The 19,067-nt window shown below is 36.9% G+C and overlaps 1 protein-coding gene across 3 annotated transcripts; it reads left to right on the top strand.

Annotated features, from left to right (window-relative positions):
- The first annotated feature begins 10,961 nt into the window (after nt 1-10,961).
- On the top strand, nt 10,962-16,627 carry LOC132598766 (uncharacterized). Of its 3 annotated transcripts, none has more exons than XM_060311838.1 (7): nt 10,962-11,220; nt 11,299-11,375; nt 11,535-11,802; nt 13,564-13,699; nt 15,352-15,443; nt 16,013-16,136; nt 16,208-16,627. In XM_060311838.1, coding segments are annotated over exons 2-7 (714 nt in total). In that variant the 5' UTR covers nt 10,962-11,220; nt 11,299-11,374; the 3' UTR covers nt 16,301-16,627. The 3 variants fall into 3 exon arrangements, with proteins under 3 accessions (XP_060167821.1, XP_060167822.1, XP_060167820.1); XM_060311839.1 differs by having other exon boundaries at nt 10,965-11,220; nt 11,299-11,355; nt 16,208-16,622; XM_060311837.1 differs by lacking the exon at nt 11,299-11,375 and having other exon boundaries at nt 10,965-11,220; nt 16,208-16,620.
- Nucleotides 16,628-19,067: the final 2,440 nt, after the last annotated feature.

The raw sequence follows: 19,067 nt of genomic DNA on the forward strand, positions 1-19,067 counted from the left end.
ATGTTCTATAAACATGATTCGTCAGTATTGTGATGTGAGAGCTAACTATATTACCTATCTTGCACTTAATTCGTTTTCAACAATAACTGATGATCTATGAGCTAACTATATTACCAATGCAAAATGGTGATTCTTTACCTGTTTGAGAATTACACCATTGACTTGAGAGACAGGGTACTCCTATCTGGATTCCTGACCTTACAGGGAAGTTCACCAGCAAATCAGCTTGGCAGGTTGTGAGAAAGAAAAAAGGCCCAACACTTGCTAGCTCTAAGAATTGGCACAGAAAGGTTCCTTTCAGGATCTCTTTCTTCTTAATGAGGGCCCTTCGAAACAAGATTCCTTCCCATGATGCAGTGAAAAGGTTTGGATTATACCTTCCTTCTATTTGTAATTGTTGTTGAGTACATAAAATAGAAACCACCGAACACCTAAGTGAAGGACAAAGAGCCAAAGAGGTACGGGAATTCTTTTGCAATACTTGTGGTATCGGTTTGGTCCCGGGACAACTAAGATCATTCACTATGAATTAGTGGATTGCTGAAGGTAAAAACGAAATTCACTCCTGTATTCTGCAGTGTATCCCAATTGCTATATGTTGGGAAGTTTGGAAAAACAGGTGCAGGGCCAGGTTTGAAGAAAAAAAAATGTCGACATGGGTCATCATTCAACAAGTCAACAAGTTCATTCCTTTAATTCTCAAAGTACAATTTCCAGATTTACAGTTGCCTAGTCCATGGCTAGAGAAATGCAGCATGGTGGAAAAGCTCAAAGCTGTGACTCACTCTCAAGCAGTGCATGTGCTGGTACAGACCCAATGTTAATTGGGTTAAACTTAATGTGGATGGTTGTAGTAAAGGCAATCCAGGCTCGGCTGGAGGAGGAGGTATCATCAGAGATCACAGAGGTACTATGCTCCATGCTTTCACTGATTTATATGGGCAATGCAGTAACAATATGGCTGAGGCTCTAGCTATTTGGAAAGGGGTTAACATATATAAGGAGAATGGCTATCAAAATGTCCAGGTGGAATCTGATTCTCTACTGGTTGTCAACATGGTTAAAGAAAAACTAAAACCACCCTGGCAGAGAGTAGTTGGAAATGGTGATTTTGTTGTCAAGCATTTCTACAGAGAGGACAATTCTACTGCCGACCTTCTTGCTAACCTGGGAGAAGAATCCAAAACTTCTTCTAGCTTTACTGTAGATTCCCTCCTCCTTGCTAACATCAAAGCTTCAATGAAGCTAGAACTTGATGGGCTCCCTAACTTCAGATTTAGAATTAAAAGAAATAAGTTCATCACTAATGATAGCTGGTTGACTTGATTTTTTGTGGCTCTACAAAATGTACCTAGTGTCCTTTTATTGTTGGTTTCAGCTTGGTTCGGCCACACAGTAAAGGCAATACTCATCAGCATATCCAGCTTATTATTAGTGTACAAACAGCAGATAGTTTGGATATATCCAATAGTTTGGATATATCCAACCTTCACAATGTAAATGAGGCTAAGGTCTATGTCCTTCTCCGTGTAATTATGTTTTTTGGTAAATATACAGGTTGGAGTCATGCTTAACTCCTCCCATCATAAGGATGGAACTCTTGAAAGAAAAAAAAGAAAAGAATTGTAGTAGGCCTGAACACAATCAATAAATAAAATGTGTTATCACGTAATGCAACAGGCAAAAAATGAAATAGAAGAATTGTATGCTCACTGCGCCGTCAACTCCTTTGAGTTTCATTCTTGCGAACGTACTCCCCAAACAAGATACTTAATGTGTCGCACGAATCATACACCCAACACCTAGTATCCATCGTTTATGACTGGGACAATTACTACCTGCAATGTCAGAGAGAAATCTCCTTTCAAATGGAATGATTCAATGACAAATATCTGGTTACGAGCATATCGAAGAGAATAATTAAATTTTTAATAAGCACTAGTCTATTTATCATCTATGTCTACGTAGGGAAGAAACCCACTTAAAATCACAAGGTGAATATTAAATTTAACTTGCTTTTTGTCGTAGAGGTTAAATTACAATGCTTACTCCGATATTGTGTATCTTTAGTATCGAATTGTTACAAAAAAACAAAAAAGGAAAAAGAAAAGAAAGGTGCTTGGCTACTTGCGGGTCAGTTTAAAACTTATAGGGGAGATCCATATATCATTTAATCTTCCTGAGGTATTTACTTTGAATTTCCTCATCTTCTCCTACTTGTCGACTCTCCACATAGATAGCACTAGGGTTTAGGGTTTTAAGTTTATTCATCTTCCTATATATTTGCACTCACAATTTTCAGCTCAATAACAAGGTACTTAATTTTCTCACTCTTTCATATTTTCTTTGAATTGTTTCCAGGATTGGAATCTCCTCAACCCTCCAAGGTTATAGATGTTGAGATTAATGCAAAGTCTTTAATTGTTGGAGTAATGTAACTTCTTTGAATGAATGAATTCCTTTCATTCATGACAAACTCCTGATCTTTCAATGCATTTTTCGTTAAATGGAGGAATAACTCATTTACGATAACTCATGTTATTAAACATCAATAACTGATGTATTGATTTTTGTAATAACGTATTGTTTGTAAATGCTACGCATTAGGATTTCCCTATAAATTGAAGACCTTTGAGAACATATCAACCACCAAAAAAATTATCTTTTTTCTCTATCCTTTTTGTTTCCTCTAGAAATCTAGGCAATTGTATTTTGTGTAAAATACTCCAACTTCCAGCCACGAGTACATGTTTCTGGAGGAACTATGAAACCTTGGGGAGCGACCGGCTGTGAACGATTTGTACCGGTGTCGGGCCGAAAATCGCTTTCAAGGCAGTGGCTTGGCACAACACAGTGTTTGTGATAATTTGGTTACTATTTTTTTTTTTTAATTCCAAGTTCAATATCAATATTGTGCTATTTTTCCTAACAATTTGAAAGCGATTTTACACATACAATATTGAACAAATGGCTATTTCCTTGAACAAAACTCTTCCTGATCTGTCAAAGCTCGAGCCTTTGGACGGAAATAATTTTAAACGTTGGTCACAGAAACTTCTCATTTTCTTTGAACAATTAGAAGTTGATTATGTGTTGTTTAACGAACCTCCTACTTTTGGTTCTAACACTGTTGTTGATATTGCTAACGCTACTACTGGTTCTAGCACTGCTATGGTTGTTGATGATGCAACTAAAAGAAGTTTGAAAAAGATAACAAAACTGTTAGAGGGCATTTGCTGAACCATATGACTAATCCTTTATTTGATTTATTTGTTACTTATAAATCTGCCAAGGAAATATGGGACAGTTTGGAAAAGAAATATGGTGCTGATGGTGCAGGGAAGAAAAAGTATGTTGTTGGCCAGTGGATTAAGTTCCAGATGGTTAAAAATAAGCCAATTATGGAACAGGTTCATGAGTATGAGAACTTGACTGTGGCTGTTTTGACCGAGGGCATGAAGATGTGTGAGGTTTTTCAAGCCAATGTTCTGCTTGAGAAATTCCCTCATTCTTGGAGTGATTACAGGAACCAACTGAAGCATAAGAAGAAGGACTTGACCCTTCAGGAACTGATCAGTCACATGACGACTGAAGAGGCAAACCGTCTCAAAGATAAGATGGAAGCTCTGTCCCTTAACTCTCCTAAAGCTAACCTTGTGGAAACTTCTGGTACTGTTGTGAAAGACAGGTTCAATGGCAAGCAGAAGAAAGTCCCAAAAAAAAAAGGAAAATGGGAAGAATAATAATCACTTCAACAAGCCGGAGAGCCAAATCCAGAAGTTCAAGGGACCTTGTTTAGTCTGTGGGAAACTTGGTCACAGGGGTGCTCAATGTAATCAAAGACAAGGGCAAAACTCGAAGCAGGGAGAACAAGGTGTTGCCCAAGCCAATCTTGCTGAGGGGAATGAAGTTATTGTTGTTGTTGTCGTTGAGGCGAATCTGGTAGCTAACAAGACTGATTGGGTTCTGGACACGGGCGCTTCAAGGCATCTTTGCGCTAATAAGGAGTTGTTCCATAACTTTGAGGAGTCTACTGATGGTGAGTGTGTCTACATGGGTAACTCCCCTACTGCTGGAGTTATGGGTAAAGGGAAAATCCTACTTAAATTAACTTCTGGAAAAACTTTAGCCTTGAAAAATGTTCTGTATGTACCCTACCTTCGTAGAAACTTAGTTTCTGGAGCACTTCTCAACAAAGCAGGCCTTAAACTTATTTTTGAAGCTGAAAAAATTATTATTTCTCGTGGAGGAGACTTTGTTGGGAAGGGGTATCTTAGTGGGGGTTTATTTGTACTGAACATTGTTCAAGAGATTATCAATAATGAAAATGTTTCCAGTTTTTCTTATATTGCTGAGTCTGTTGATTTATGGCTTGGTATACTAGGTCATGTTAATATTGCTTCTATAAAAGGCCAAACCCATCGACAGACACTTGTGGTCATCCACTTTTTTCACTTGAGCACCTAAAGTGACCCTTGTTCCATTTAAACACTTCAGGTGGGTCATTCCTATTCCACTTAGACACTTTTTGTACCGTTATCGGAGCAAAACCAACACCAAAGGGGGCGCCACCTCATTGCACATCCAACCAGCCTAAAAGCCCCAACTTTTAATGGTCAAAACTCTACGAATTTACAAATTAGTGATTTACAATTAAAATGAGTTGACACAAGTTAATTGAGTTGACACAATTTAAATGAGCTGGCACAATTTAATTGGCCACTTAATCCACGTAGGAGACGACTGGTGTTGGTTTTGCTCCGATAACGATGCAAAAAGTATCTAAGTGGAATAGGAATGGCCCACCTGAAGTGTCTAAATGGAACAAGGGCCACTTTAGGTACTCAAGTGAAAGAAGTGGACGCGCACAGGTGTTTGTCGATGGGTTTGGCCTCTATAAAAAATCTTAGAAAAATGGAGTTAATCCCTGCGGTAAAAGTTGATGAATTTTCTAAGTGTCCTGTGTGTGTAGAAGCAAAACATGCTAAGAAACCATTTAAATCTGTTACTAGTAGGAAGACAGAATTGCTTGAACTAGTACATTCAGACTTAGCTGATTTCAAGAACACGATTAGTAAAGGTGGAAAGAAGTATTACATTACTTTTGTTGATGACTTTTCTAGATACAATAAGATATACCTTCTTAAGTCTAAAGATCAGGCAGAAAGCATGTTTTTGAAATTCAAAGCGGAAGTAGAAAATCAATTAGACAGAAAAATCAAGAGACTTAGATCTGGTAGGGGCGGTGAATATAGTACCAATACTCTAGAGGATTTTTGTGAGAAAAATGGTATTATACATGAAGTTAGTGCTCCCTATATCCCCAACAAAATGGTGTAGCTGAACGCAAAAACCATGAACCCTTAAGGAAATGATGAACTCTATGCTTTTAAGTTCGGGTCTGTCTGATAACATGTGGGGGGAAGCTGTTTTGTCTGCATGTTATATTCTTAATAGAGTCCCTCATAAAAAGTTAGACAAGACTCCATATGAGTTATGGAAAGGGTTTTCCCCTAACTTGGAATTTCTGAAAGTGTGGGGGTGTTTGGCTAAGGTTGGTCTACCTGATTTCAAATGGGTAAATGTAGGATCTAAAACTTTTGACACTGTTTTTTTATTGGTTATGCTCAAAATAGTGCTGCTTATAGATTTATGTCTTTGAATGATTATTCTGTTTATGAATCTAGAGATGCAAAAATTTTTTAGCATGTTTTCTCGTTGAAAAATAATGTGCCTAGTGATGTGCAAAATAATGCTTCTATATCTATATCTATTAATTCTCATGTTGTGCCTTTTTCTAATATTGTTGATAATGAGCATGAAATTGAACTTAGAAGAAGTAAAAGACGTAGAATTGAGACTAGTTTTGGTCCTGATTTTATTACTTCTTTCTTGACCGAGAATTGTGATATTGATGCTTTAAATGATGAATTAGTGTCTATTTACTTAATAGAGGAAGACCCTAAAACTTATGATGAAGCAATGAGGTCAATAGATGCTATGTTTTGGAAAGAGGCCATTAAAAGTGAACTAGACTCTATAGTTTCTAATCACACTTGGGACTTGCATGATTTGTCTACAGGTTCTAGACCCATAAGTAGCAAGTGGATATTTAAAAAGAAATTGAGACCTGATGGTACAATTAATAAATATAAGGCTAGACTTGTAATTATGGGCTTTACCCAAAAGCAAGGTGTTGATTACTTTGATACTTATTCTCCTGTGACTAAAATAGCAACCATTAGAACTCTTATTGCCTTAGCCGCTATTCATAATTTAGTGGTACACCAAATGGATGTTAATACGGCTTTTCTAAATGGTGATTTAGAGGAAGATATTTATATGACTCAACCTAAAGGTTTTGTGATCCCAGGACAATAAGATAAATTATGCAAATTGAGAAAGTCCTTGTATGGCTTAAAGCAGGCACCTAAGCAGTGGTATGAAAAGTTCAATGGCACATTAGGGGCTGATGGTTTTGTTGTTAATGCCTCTGATACCCGTGTTTATTCTAAAATGATAGGATCAGATTGTGTGATTATATGTTTATATGTGGATGACATGTTAATCTTTGGCCCTAATATGAATGTTGTTAATGAAACTAAGAATTTTTTGTGTTCTAAGTTTGAAATGAAAGACCTTGGAAAAGCAGATGTGATTTTAGGCATTAAAATCAAAAGAACTATTAATGGCTTTTCTTTGTGTCAATCTCATTAAATTGAGAAGATGTTGGAGAAGTTTGATTGTTTTGATGTTGCTTCAGTAAGAACTCCTTATGATCCTAGCATACACTTGAAAAAGAATAAAGAATCAGTGTTTCTCAAACTGAATATGCTAAAATAATTGGGAGTGTAATGTTTCTCAGGAACTATACTCGGCCTGATATAACTTATGTTGTTAGTAGATTGAGTAGATATACTCATTATCCCAGTAGTGGACATTGGAATGCTCTTTATCATTTGTTAAGGTATTTGAGAGGTACTATGGATCGGTGCTTACATTTTAATAAATTTCCTGCTGTTTTAGAAGGTTTTTGTGATGCAAACTGGGTAACTGACAATGATGAAGTTAGCTCCACTAGTAGCTATGTGTTTACTTTGGGTGCAGGTGCTATTTCCTGGAAGTCCTCTAAATAGACCTATATAGCACGTTCTACTATGGAGTTTGAGTTTATTGCTCTTGAGTTGGCAGGGCAAGAAGCTGAGTGGTTGAGAAACCTTTTGGAAGATGTGCCATTGTGGAGAAGACAAGCTTCACCAGTCTCCTTACATTGTGACTCACAGGCGGCAATTGGGATTGCTAAGAACAATGTATACAATGGAAAAAGGAGACATATCCGCATCAGACATGGTGCAGTTAAACAGTTATTGAAACATGGTGTTATCTCCTTGGAATATATAAGGTCCGAAAGAAATTTGGTGGATCCTTTAACCGAGGGTTTAGCAAGGAAAATGATCCTTGAAACGTCAAGGGGGATGGGGCTAAAGCCTACGGATTGAGGTACTATGGTGGATACCCGTTTGTGGTCAAACGAAGCCATATAGGCCATTAATAAACACTAAATTTCCTATCCCTATGTCGCGTAGTAGTGTTTATAAGGTTGAGCTCTTTGCTCTTAATGATTCCATAGCCTTAAGGTGGTCTATGAGAAAGACTTGATGGAATCACCTACGTGAGTGTAAAGGTGTGGTCGCCTTTTATGAAAGACTTAGGCCATCTTTCTAAGCACTCATTAGACCCAAGGTGTGTGCATGACCATAAAGGCACTTTGTTAGTATCGCAGAGGTTGCACAAAATTAAGGATATGGTATGTGTTAGGGGGGTCTCAAGTTGTATCTATTCAGTTCAACAGTACTTCACTTTGTGGATATTAGTTGTTGCCTCATTTCACTATGTGTTAATTCAAATCGAAAGATATTGACACTTAAGTACACGTTCCTTCCTTTCGCCCAGAATTTGTTCTTAATCTTTATCTTTGCTTTAGCGGGGGACTGTTGAGATTAATGCAAAGTCTTTAATTGTTGGAGTAATGTAACTTCTTTGAATGAATGAATTCCTTTCATTCATGACAAACTCTTGATTTTTCAATGCATTTTTCGTTAACTGGAGGAATAACTCATGTTATTAAACATCAATAACTGATGTATTGATTTTTGTAATAACGTATTGTCTGTAAATGCTACGCATTAGCATTTCCCTATAAATTGAAGACCTTTGAGAACATATCAACCACCAAAAAAATTATCCTTTTTCTCTATCCTTTTTGTTTCCTCTAGAAATATGGGCAATTGTATTTTGTGCAAAATACTCCAACTTCAACCCACGAGTACACGTTTCTGGAGGAACTGTGAAACCTTGGGGACCGGCTGTGAACGATTTGTACCGGTGTCAGGCCGAAAATCGCTTTCAAGATAGTGGCTTGCCACGACAGAGTGTTTGTGATAATTTGGTTACTATTTTTTTTAATTCCAAGTTCAATATCAATATTGTGCTATTATTCCTAACAATAGAAAGGGCAGTGAATGCTCTTCTCAAATGGAAAGATTCCAAATCCAAAAAAACCCAACTACTCTAAAGTAGGGATGACAATAGGGCGGGTTAGGGCAGGGCAAGTCTTTCCCTATTAAGGTTTCGACCTGCCCTGCCCTGCCTCGCGCCATTTATATTATCTTCGCTTTCTCCTCTTTATTCCACTTTGCAGCAGCCAACATGTAATATTTTTTTAAACTTCTTTTGATATATTTTTGAACACTAGTACTGCAATTGCTTTTCTTCAATGTAGATGTCTTTAAGTTATTATATTTATTCTTAACTCAAACTTCACTGCTAGTAAAATATTATTATACAGATTGTTATGTGTGACAAACATTTATTCCAGTTTCTATAGTAACATCAAGGCACCAAATTAGAGAAGAATTCATACAAGAAAGATTTCATTTGCTAAATAGAAATTTACGTATTTGGGAGCTTAAACGAGGGTGTTCCATTCAAAAATTTACATGTGAATCCACTGCAAATTTAGATTAAGTAAGGCACTTGTGCTTGAATCACATTTGAGATCTGGCACGATAGCCTTCTTCCTACTTTCTGCATCTTTGAATTCCAGCAGGATCCTTATATGCAAGATTTTAGTTTGAACAATAATTGAGTTGTAGTTGGAAAAAAAAAAAAAGAGTGGGAAATTTTGACATGAACTGTACGTGGGAAAAATGGTGTTATCAGAATTCAAGAAGTTCTGAATAAAAAATATCCCACACTAAATTTGCTAAAGCTCCGACACCTGACTAAAAAATCAAACTTTTATCATTTATCAAGAAAAGTCAAGAAAGGACTTATCTTTACCTGTAAAACAACCTTCATTTGGAACTATTACTCCACTAGCTAGTAAACACAATAGATTCATCATAGTATAAGATTGCCAACAAAAGTACACTAAACTGGAAAAGTTTCAGTTATAATAGATTACCGAAACGAAATTACAATCCAACAGAAGCTGAAGTATTTCATATATGGCTAAAATTCTACTGCCTATGGCTACAGAAAACTACTATTCCCCGATAGATGAAGACTTTACCTAATCCATTCTTCTGTTCTTTTTGTTTTTGTTTCTTTTAAAGATTGAGAAATTTCGGGTTAGGAGAAGGCAAAGAAGACAAGTCTTGTAAATGTGGATCTTGCACCTTTAAAAGCATGGTAATGGCTCTATTTGTAACGTATCGTGGGATTTCTTCAAAATCATAGATAAACTAGCATAAACTCTTTCAGTTGGTAAAGGAACCAAAAAAGAAAATAAAAAGAACCAGATGATGCCTTAACCATAGATTTGCCTTTTTTGGGTAAGTAGATTTGCCATTTTGTTAAAGGAAAAGGATTACAAATATCTCACTACTATATAAAATATCTTAATTTCATCAATTATAATTATGGACTAGAGTCATTTATACCTCTCATATTTATTCTTTACCTTGACGGAGCTTCAATCAAAAATATAGTGGGGAGTAACTTTATCATGGCCCTAAGTAGAAAAGTAAAGTTGATTTTTTTCATTTTTTTTTTTGATTTTAAAAGTATCTTGACACGTGAAATTCAATTGATCCACGCTAGAGTTTCGTTAAAATTAACAACAAAGACAAGATCTTTTGCTAACGCCAAAGGTTGAATAATCCCAAAATATAACACAGGGTAAAATTTAAATATTTTGTATAGTTGATGAAACTTTTTGGACCTTTTCCCTTTGTTAATAAGGAATAGCTAGATTGGTATAATGGTATTTAGCGTTGCAATGACAATTGACATAGGCATTGAAACTTGAATATGGAGATGGAAAACGAAGAAGAGGAAAAGATCTCTTTATAAATTTGTACTTGACACATTTTTGTGTAAAGTAAATTTGCAACTATTAGACTACAATTCAATATTTTACATTTATACTCGCTTCATTTCATAATGAGTGATGTTTTACCTTTTTCTATTTTATTTCATAATAAATGGTATTTCACAAAATCAAGAAGACATTCATTCTTTTCTTCCAATTTTACTCTTATTTAAATAAAAATGGAGTTTAGATTAAGTTAGTAAAAACTCTTCTTTCAGGGGTGAGTAATTTTATTAAGAAGCAATGATCAAACTAAAAATATCACTTATTATGAAACAGAGGAGTAATACTAAGTAGACGTTTGGCTATGAAAACCAAATATTTTTCACTTTATTTGAAATTTTAGAGTTTGAGTTGAAGATGGAGTTGTGTTTGGTTATAGTTTTTGCAAAGAATATTTGATTATTTGAATGTATTGAAAGTGAAAAAAGTGAATACAAAGTATTGTATTTGGAATTTTCATGACCAAATGCTGATTTTCAAATAGAGTGAAATAATTTTCCGGGAAAAAGTGAAAAAAGTTCATAGCCAAACGGGTCCTGATAATGGAACAATTTTACTTCGTTGGTTTAAAACTCTGATATAAACGAAAATTTCGCTAGAAACCCAACAATTCCTTTTACTAAGTCCCTTATCTTTCTTTTGTTTCACTCAAGTACACTTTGTTGGAGTTCCCCACCCCGCGTAATTTCGATTCCATTGAATTAATATTTGCAACATCTCTCTGTGTGTGTAATATTAGGAGAAACACCAAAAAAAAAAAATGCCGAGCAATGAAATTGCAGCGTTACGCAAACACCGTTATTTTCCTGGAAAACGAAAACCCAAGTCTTTCAAGAAAAGAGGTAACCCAATCATATCCCTAGTTTAATTTTGTTAAACCATTATGTTATTTCTTGAGAATCTTTGTTTTTTTCCCTCAGTGAAATTCAAAGCAAAACGGAGAATTAAAAAGGCAGCAGTTTTTTAAAGAAGAAAGGGTTAGTCCACTTGTGAAGAAGTATGGGGTCCAAAGATATGATATATATATATATATTTTTTGTAAGATATGACCAAGTAGAATTAACAATCATAGTCCTAGTTTTTATCTGCTACAATCTTGAAACTGGTTAATTTGTTAAAGCATTGTGTAACTTGAGAATCTTTGTTTTTTCCTCAGTGAAATTCAAAGCAAAATGGAGAATTAAAAAGGGAGTAGTTGTTAAAGATAAAGAAGAAGAGGGGGTTAGTCCACTAGTGAAGAAGTATTGGGTGCAAAGATATGATCTTTTTATGAGATATGACCAAGGCATTAAGATGGATGAAGAAGGTTGGTTTTCCGTTACGCCGGAGAAGATTGCCGTCAGGCATGCTGTCCGTTGTGGCGGCGGTGTCATCATTGATGGTTTCACTGGAGTTGGGGGCAATGCTATTCAATTTGCAACTATGTAAGCAATGTTTCTTGCTGAGTCCTTTTTGTTTTTCTTCGGAAAATTACACCCAAATACCATTCGGCCATCTAGTTTACAGAATATGTACACAGTGTATAGCTAGTGTATTCTTTATACTAAATATACACATACTATACGAATAATATACATACCTATACACAACATATACAGCTGAAGTGTATAGGTAGTGTATACTTCGTCCATGTTGGTAAACTAGTTGGCCAAAGGGTACATTTAATTAAGTTTCCCTTTTTTTTGGGGGGGGGTGGGGGGTCTTCTTTTAGCTCTGCCTGTAGTACAAAGAACAAGAAAGATGGAAACGAATCCATTATATAGTTCCTCTACTGTTATTTTCTTGCACTATTATATTTCTCTGTGCATCGTTTTATTGAAATTCTCCTGTAGTATAATGAGTTTATACTTGCTCGAGTTACTAATCTTTGTAAAAGGTTTCATCAAAGCTCTGTGAAGAAATAGAGTAGATCTTGTGGACAGGTGAATTTCTGTGAGATCGTATGAACGTTATGTTAGTCAAATTGCTTATGTCTACAGTCTCAAAGAACTAGTAAAATCGGGAAGAAACACTAAACAAAGCAAGCTTCTGGTAGAGAGGTTGTTAAAGATGATATTTTCCTCTATGTTGCTGTTTTGCTTAGTTATTTTCAGCTAAATTTACTTAAAAAGACTCTTGTTGTCTTGCCGTGCAAATCTTTTACGGCGATGATTCATAAATCTAGTCCACTTGCTCTCTGTGAGCTACATGCGTCATTTCATTTGCTAAAATCTTGTCTCAAAAAGACAGTTGCTGTCTTGCAGAGATGCAAATTTTTATGGTGATGATCCACAAATCCAGTGCACTTGCTCTCAGTTACCTATACCTGCATCATATGAGTCTTGCAAAATATCTTCTTAAAGTTATTGATAAGAGTACGGTGCTTGATGGCCTTGAATGGTAGTCTAATGATTTTGATTTTTTATGGTTCTTAGTGTCATAAAAGATGTATTGTAGTTTTAGTTCTACTTTTGATTTTTTAATGGATTTTACTATCTTGAAAATTTCTAAGTTTTGTATATTGTCTTATTGTTTAAGAGGGGCAAAAACAGGATATTCCCTTACTTCATTTACTTAGGGCTGGGACATTGCCATGTGCAAAAAACTGTGTCCGAAAATTGTAAAGCAATTGCATAACCTAAGATATGTTCCTGTTTTTAAGAATTCCAATAATAGATATGATTATATAGAAATCGGTGTTTTGAATCCCAAAAGGAACTATGCCACTATAATCCTTTAGATATGATTATTTAGAAATCGAAGTTTTGAATCCCAAAAGGAACTCTGCTATTATTATCCTTTCTACTTCCCTTGCCACATTGAGGGCCCATCCACTCACCGTCTCATGGCTCCGTCAAGACTTTGGCTTTCTCAGCGCAATGTCCAGACTTCATGTAGGAGCATGTCTCAAAAGCGATAACCACAACTTATCTCCCTTCTGTATCGCCTTGCAGTTGGATTTGGCCTATATCTTTTACCTTGCATGTTGGAAGCTGGTAGTTTTTCTTCGGATCAAGACAAAGAGAACTCATTCGTACATCTAATATGGAAGAGAGAGCAATAACTAGTTGTATGCCAAACTTGTAGAAATAAATTTAATATAGATATTGCTGCTGTGGGTCAATCAAGAACTTGCTATTTTTTTTTTCTCTGATGTTTCAATCTATACTAGTAACCTTAGACTGATGTCCACGATCTCGTCATAGGTGTCATCACGTCATTGCAATTGATATTGACCCTAGAAAGGTCGCATTGGCTTTTGAAAATGCAAAGATATATGGTGTTGAAGATCATATTGATTTCATTGTTGGAGACTTTTTCCAACTGGCCCCGTACTTGAAGGTACATCACCTCTCTCTCTCTCTCTCGATAGTGGGTAATGGGTATATCGTCTCTGTTAATAGCTATAATTTCTTTATCGAGATGAAGTCAATAGAAGCTATAACGTGGATCCTATCCAATGCTAGTTGGCTTATATAAGTGGATCATGCATTTGTTTTGTTAGATTAACCTTCTATACCTAGCAGTTCTTAACATGTTAATGATTTTTACATTTGATACGAGGTTCTTGCTGCCCCAATATTATCCTTCTAGGCTATTAAGATTTTAGAAAGGAAGGGTATGGCTTTCGAGATTTGACTGATAGCAGCATGAGACTTCTGCATATTGGAGTTTGAGAATGGTCAAATGTGTGAATCCTTTAACCATGGACAAGAGTGAGGCTGTTTTCATGCTTTAGGCGATTTGGTATTAAGATCAATAAACGGTTTTGTTCAGTCATCATAAACATGATGACTACTGATTTGGAACTCTTGATTTAGAGAGCCAAGTAACTGCTGATTCTAGTTGGCAGTTGAATTACAACTTTTTTGGGTCTAAATATGGCTCTGATTAACAAAAATGATAAATATGGCTCAGATTAATGAAAATTTGACTTCTGGTATCTTTAATTTGTATTTCGTCATGTTAAAGCTTTGAAATTATGACCTCATTTAGTTTTCAATTTTGAAACCAAAATGATTTAAAGAAATTTATGGCTAGCAACAAGTTCAAACCCTGCCGCAGAAGAAATCCAGGTAAATATGCGGAGAAGGGTAGAGTGGCGGCCCATTATCCACTGAGTTTTGAAGAGTGTGCCACTGGACCTCAAGGATTTCTCGGTTATCAAAAGAGAAAAATTGTGTCTAGCAAACTGTCTTCTGTAACACCTGTACCATTATGTCAAACTAAACTATAGCTTTTCTGCAGTGGTTGGCATTGCATGGATTTTGAAAATAGACGACAGAGTATCTTGTTTTGTCTAGTGAGGTCAAGTCTATTGTTGTTTCCATGTTATGATATATGGTTCCAGATTCCAGATTTGTCTCTACAAAAGGTTGTTAACTTCTGTCACTTGAAGGAGCCTAAAGTTCAATAAAATATTGACACCCTGTGCTTATTTGTTGCTGGAAGCAGCCTTAAGTTACATAAAATAATGACATTAGATGTATAAAGTAATTTCCTTGTTCACGTAGGCTTTGAGGATAAGTAGTATACGGTTTCATAAGTAGCTGCTAAAACTTCTAAATGCAGAATTCTGACCTTTTACTAAAGAGCATCAGTTCATCTCCTTAAAAGTTTTAAACAGTGAGAGGATTTTAAATTACCTGATGATAGAATCTACTTCTTGCTATGCCGTTGTTCCACTTATGTTGGAGTAGGATGAAACTAAAGCATGTTTAATCTTCATGGGTTGGATAGCTGCATATTGGATCATTGATTATGTGTTTGTGTACCTTCATCAGCGGATATGTTCTCAGAAAAGTAAGGGATTTTAGATTTTCCGAGGATCAAAACATGAGGCTGTTGCATGGTTTTTTCAGTATTGCATATCGACAAAATTCAGGAAAACTAAAATATAATTCCCTGTTGAGGGACTCCCACTCAATCCCTGCAATTTTCTCAATTTTCCTTTGCAGTTTCTCTTCTTAAATGTTTCCATCTTCTCTAACTAGGGGGACGTAGTATTTCTTTCACCTCCATGGGGAGGTCCAGCATATCTGACACAGGAAACTTTTACCCTTGACTTACTGAAGCCAAAAAATGGGTATGCTCCTTCTGGTTATCTAGTTGTTTCTACACTCTGGTTTTGGCTATATGGTAACTTTCTTTTAAAGATTTCGTCATCAGTTGGATTTTTGAGTAAGTTCTATGTCGAGTCTTTTTTCACTATGTTAAGAAATAATTTCCATTCTTGTGTTGTGTCTTAATAACTTCCTTTTTTCCATTTCTTTACCCCTTAGGTTTAGTGTTAAATTACCTCAAGGACTTTTCTGTAGAGATAAATATGCCAAAAAAAGGCTGGTACAGTTAAAAGGTGGGAATCATTAATAAAGCTTGATCGTCAGGCTTTGATTTATATAAAATTTCCCAGATCCAGCGTGCAGTTGAGAAGTGGGTCTAGTAGGAGATAGATGGAGTATATAATCTTCAATTTCTGTCATGATATATTAAATTAACTCTGGTATCTCTTGTTCCGTCATTAATAAGAGTTTTCATTCCTTATGTTCTGCTCTTGTGTAATTCGAGCTTATATAGTTCAGATACACCTTATTTCTGTCTAACAGGATGACATTTGTTTTGTTGATAAGACTCTTTAAGTTACTTATTGTGCAGTTATTCATTGTTCCAAGTTGCTCAAAGCATAGCGCTAAATGTCATTATGTACTTGCCTCGCAACGTGGACTTACTGCAAGTTGAAGAGCTTTCTTGGTTGTCTTCTCCGCCTTTGAAAGTCGAGGTAATCTGATTCTCTTTGTTGTATTAGCATGGGATGATAAATAGTTCACTAGAGCTGGCTTCCTTGTGCAGATCGAAGAGAATATGCTTCATGGGAGGTTGAAGAGCATAACTGCTTATTTTGGTGACATTGCATTCTCAGAACTCAGCATGTTTGAACTCTAACCGGAGTCTAACAATGTATTTGTAATTTCATGAATCTCTATATCCATCAAAGGATTTGTCAATAGTAGAATGTACATATGAGACACTGTATGGTCTCTAGTTAACTCCTGTTGTTTAAAACTTTTCATGCTACGATGGATTAGCACTGTATATGGCCAAGGTCAAATTGCTGAGCTTATTAAAGACGATGAAACTGGAGATTTGCTGATTAATGAAAGACAGCTGCAGTTTTGCTTTTTAGTGGAAACAGAAACACAAAAAAGCGTTGGCTCCAATTGTTATTTTGATGATATTGAAGTCTCTACAATTTTATTTTCTCCAATTTTTTACACCAAAGTAGAAACATTATTTTGTAAGTAAAATACTATATTCCTTTTTGAAAGAGATTAATTCCGTCCTCATTCTCATTGATTGAGTTGGTAAATATACCATAGTTACAATGTCCTATTAGGATACAAACTATACTAACCTAAAATAGAAGATTTACAAAATATTCTTTTACTACATATTTACATTATTTATCACACCCCCGCAGTCGAAACGGGAGGTTTACGAACGCTGAGATTGTCCCGAAAATCCTCAAATAAGACCTGTGGCAGTCCTTTAGTGAAAATATCGGCGAGCTGATATCGGGACGGAACATGAAGGACACGGACGTGGCCGCGTGCCACCTTTTCACGAACAAAATGTATATCCATCTCAATGTGCTTGGTGCGCTGATGTTGGACTGGATTTCCTGACAGGTAAATGGCATTGACATTATCACAATAAACTAAAGTAGCCTTAGGGATCGAACAATGTAGTTCCAAGAGAAGATTATGTATCCAGCATGATTCAGAAACAACATTAGCGACCCCCCTATATTCTGCTTCCGCACTAGAGCGGGAAAGAGTAGGTTGGCGCTTAGATGACCAGGATATCAAATTATCTCCCAAAAACACGCAATAACCCGACGTTGAGCGTCTGGTGTCTGGACATCCCCCCAATCAGCATCAGTGTATGAAACCAAATCAGTAACTGACGATGAGTAGAGATGCAAACCATGATCAAGTGTACCCTGAATATACCGAATAATCCGCTTAAGAGCAAGCATATGCGTATCTCGTGGAGCATGCATATGAAGACAAATCTGCGGGACAGCATAAGAAATATCCGGTCTGGTGAAGGTAAGATACTGAAGAGCATCTGCAAGGCTCCGGAAATGAGTGGGATCTTCACACAGATCACCAGAAGAGGCACTGACCTTCGGTTTAGTGTCAACCGGAGTGGAAGAAGGCTTACACGAGGACATTCCTGCACGTTCAATAATGTCCGCCGCATAACTTCGTTGTGATAGAAACATACCCCCCTTGTGACGGGTCACCGCAATTCCAAGAAAATAGTTCAAAGGACCTAAGTCCTTCATAGCAAATTCTGAGCCAAAAAGGTCCATAATAGAACATCGGAGAGCATCTGACGAAGCAGTAAGAATAATATCATCCACATATAGTAAAATGTAAGCCAAGTGGTGGCCTTTGCGATAGATGAACAAGGAGTGGTCAGACCTGCTATTAGCAAAACCAATGGAAGAAACAAAGTCAGCAAATCTTTTATACCAAGCTCTCGGTGCCTGTTTAAGCCCATATAAGGACTTGCGCAACAAACACACATAATCGGGACGAGATGGGTCTCTAAAACCCATAGGCTTATGCATATAAACCGTCTCCTTGAGCTCGCCATGAAGAAATGCATTTTTGACATCCAACTGATGAATGGGCCAATGCTTAGATAGAGCTAGGCTTAAGACAATGCGGATCGTTGTTGGCTTTACGACCGGACTGAAAGTCTCACCACAATCAATGTCAACCTGCTGTGTTTTGCCATCACCTACAAGATGGGCTTTATGCCTCTCAAAATCACCATTAGACTTTTCTTTATGAGTGAAAATCCACATAGACCGAATAACATTCACATTAGGTGGACGGGGTACCAAATCCCACGTCTTATTTTTAATAAGAGCATCATATTCATCATCCATGGCCAATTTCCAATTCGGGTCACGTAGTGCATCCAACGGTTTACGAGGTATGGGGGACTTGGTAACCGTCGCATGTAGATTAAATGGGTGCTTGGGTTTGAAAATCCCGCGCTGACTACGAGTGACCATGTGAGTGCGGGTATTGGGCTGGACAGGTGTAGGAATGGTCGAATTTGGCGGGCTGGTGGCAAGCTGGTGGGGGAGAGGGGCGGACTGGTCCTGCGTAGAGAACGATGGAGGCTGCTGCCCAGGTTGGGAGAGGACGGCGTGGTGCTGTGTCGCGGGCAGCGACGGAGTGGGACAGGGCAGCGATGGAGGGCTGGCGGCTATATGATGGATCAAGTAAGGAGAGAGGCCATCATCAAAGAAGTCATAAGTGGTGGGAGCCGGAGTATGGAATTTGGAAAACGGAAATTGAGTCTCATCAAATAAAACGTGACGACAGATAATGATTTTATTTGAAGATAAATCAAAACATTTGTAGCCACGATGGTTTGGTGGATATCCCAAAAAAACACATGGAGTTGACCGAGGGTGCAACTTGTGAATAGTAGTAGACGGAAAAGGGGATAACATAAACACCCAAAGACTCGGAGATGAGAATAAGATGGTTTCCGTTGGTAAAGGACCTCTAAAGGTGATTTGTGACCCAATAGCTTACTTGGTAAAATATTAAGGAGATACGTCGCCATTTGCAATGCATGATGCCAAAAAGACGGAGGAATGGAAGCATGAGCAAGAAGAGTCCGG

Source organism: Lycium barbarum, chromosome 6 (assembly GCF_019175385.1).
Source record: "Lycium barbarum isolate Lr01 chromosome 6, ASM1917538v2, whole genome shotgun sequence".
Classification (NCBI taxonomy): domain Eukaryota; kingdom Viridiplantae; phylum Streptophyta; class Magnoliopsida; order Solanales; family Solanaceae; genus Lycium; species Lycium barbarum.

Coding starts and splice junctions, on each gene's coding strand:
- LOC132598766 (XM_060311837.1), top strand. CDS start 11,139: ATGCCGAGCAATGAAATTGCAGCGTTACGCAAACACCGTTATTTTCCT. Junction 13,700..15,351: donor AACTGGCCCCGTACTTGAAG/GTACATCACCTC, acceptor TTCTCTAACTAG/GGGGACGTAGTATTTCTTTC. Junction 15,444..16,012: donor TTACTGAAGCCAAAAAATGG/GTATGCTCCTTC, acceptor CTTATTGTGCAG/TTATTCATTGTTCCAAGTTG.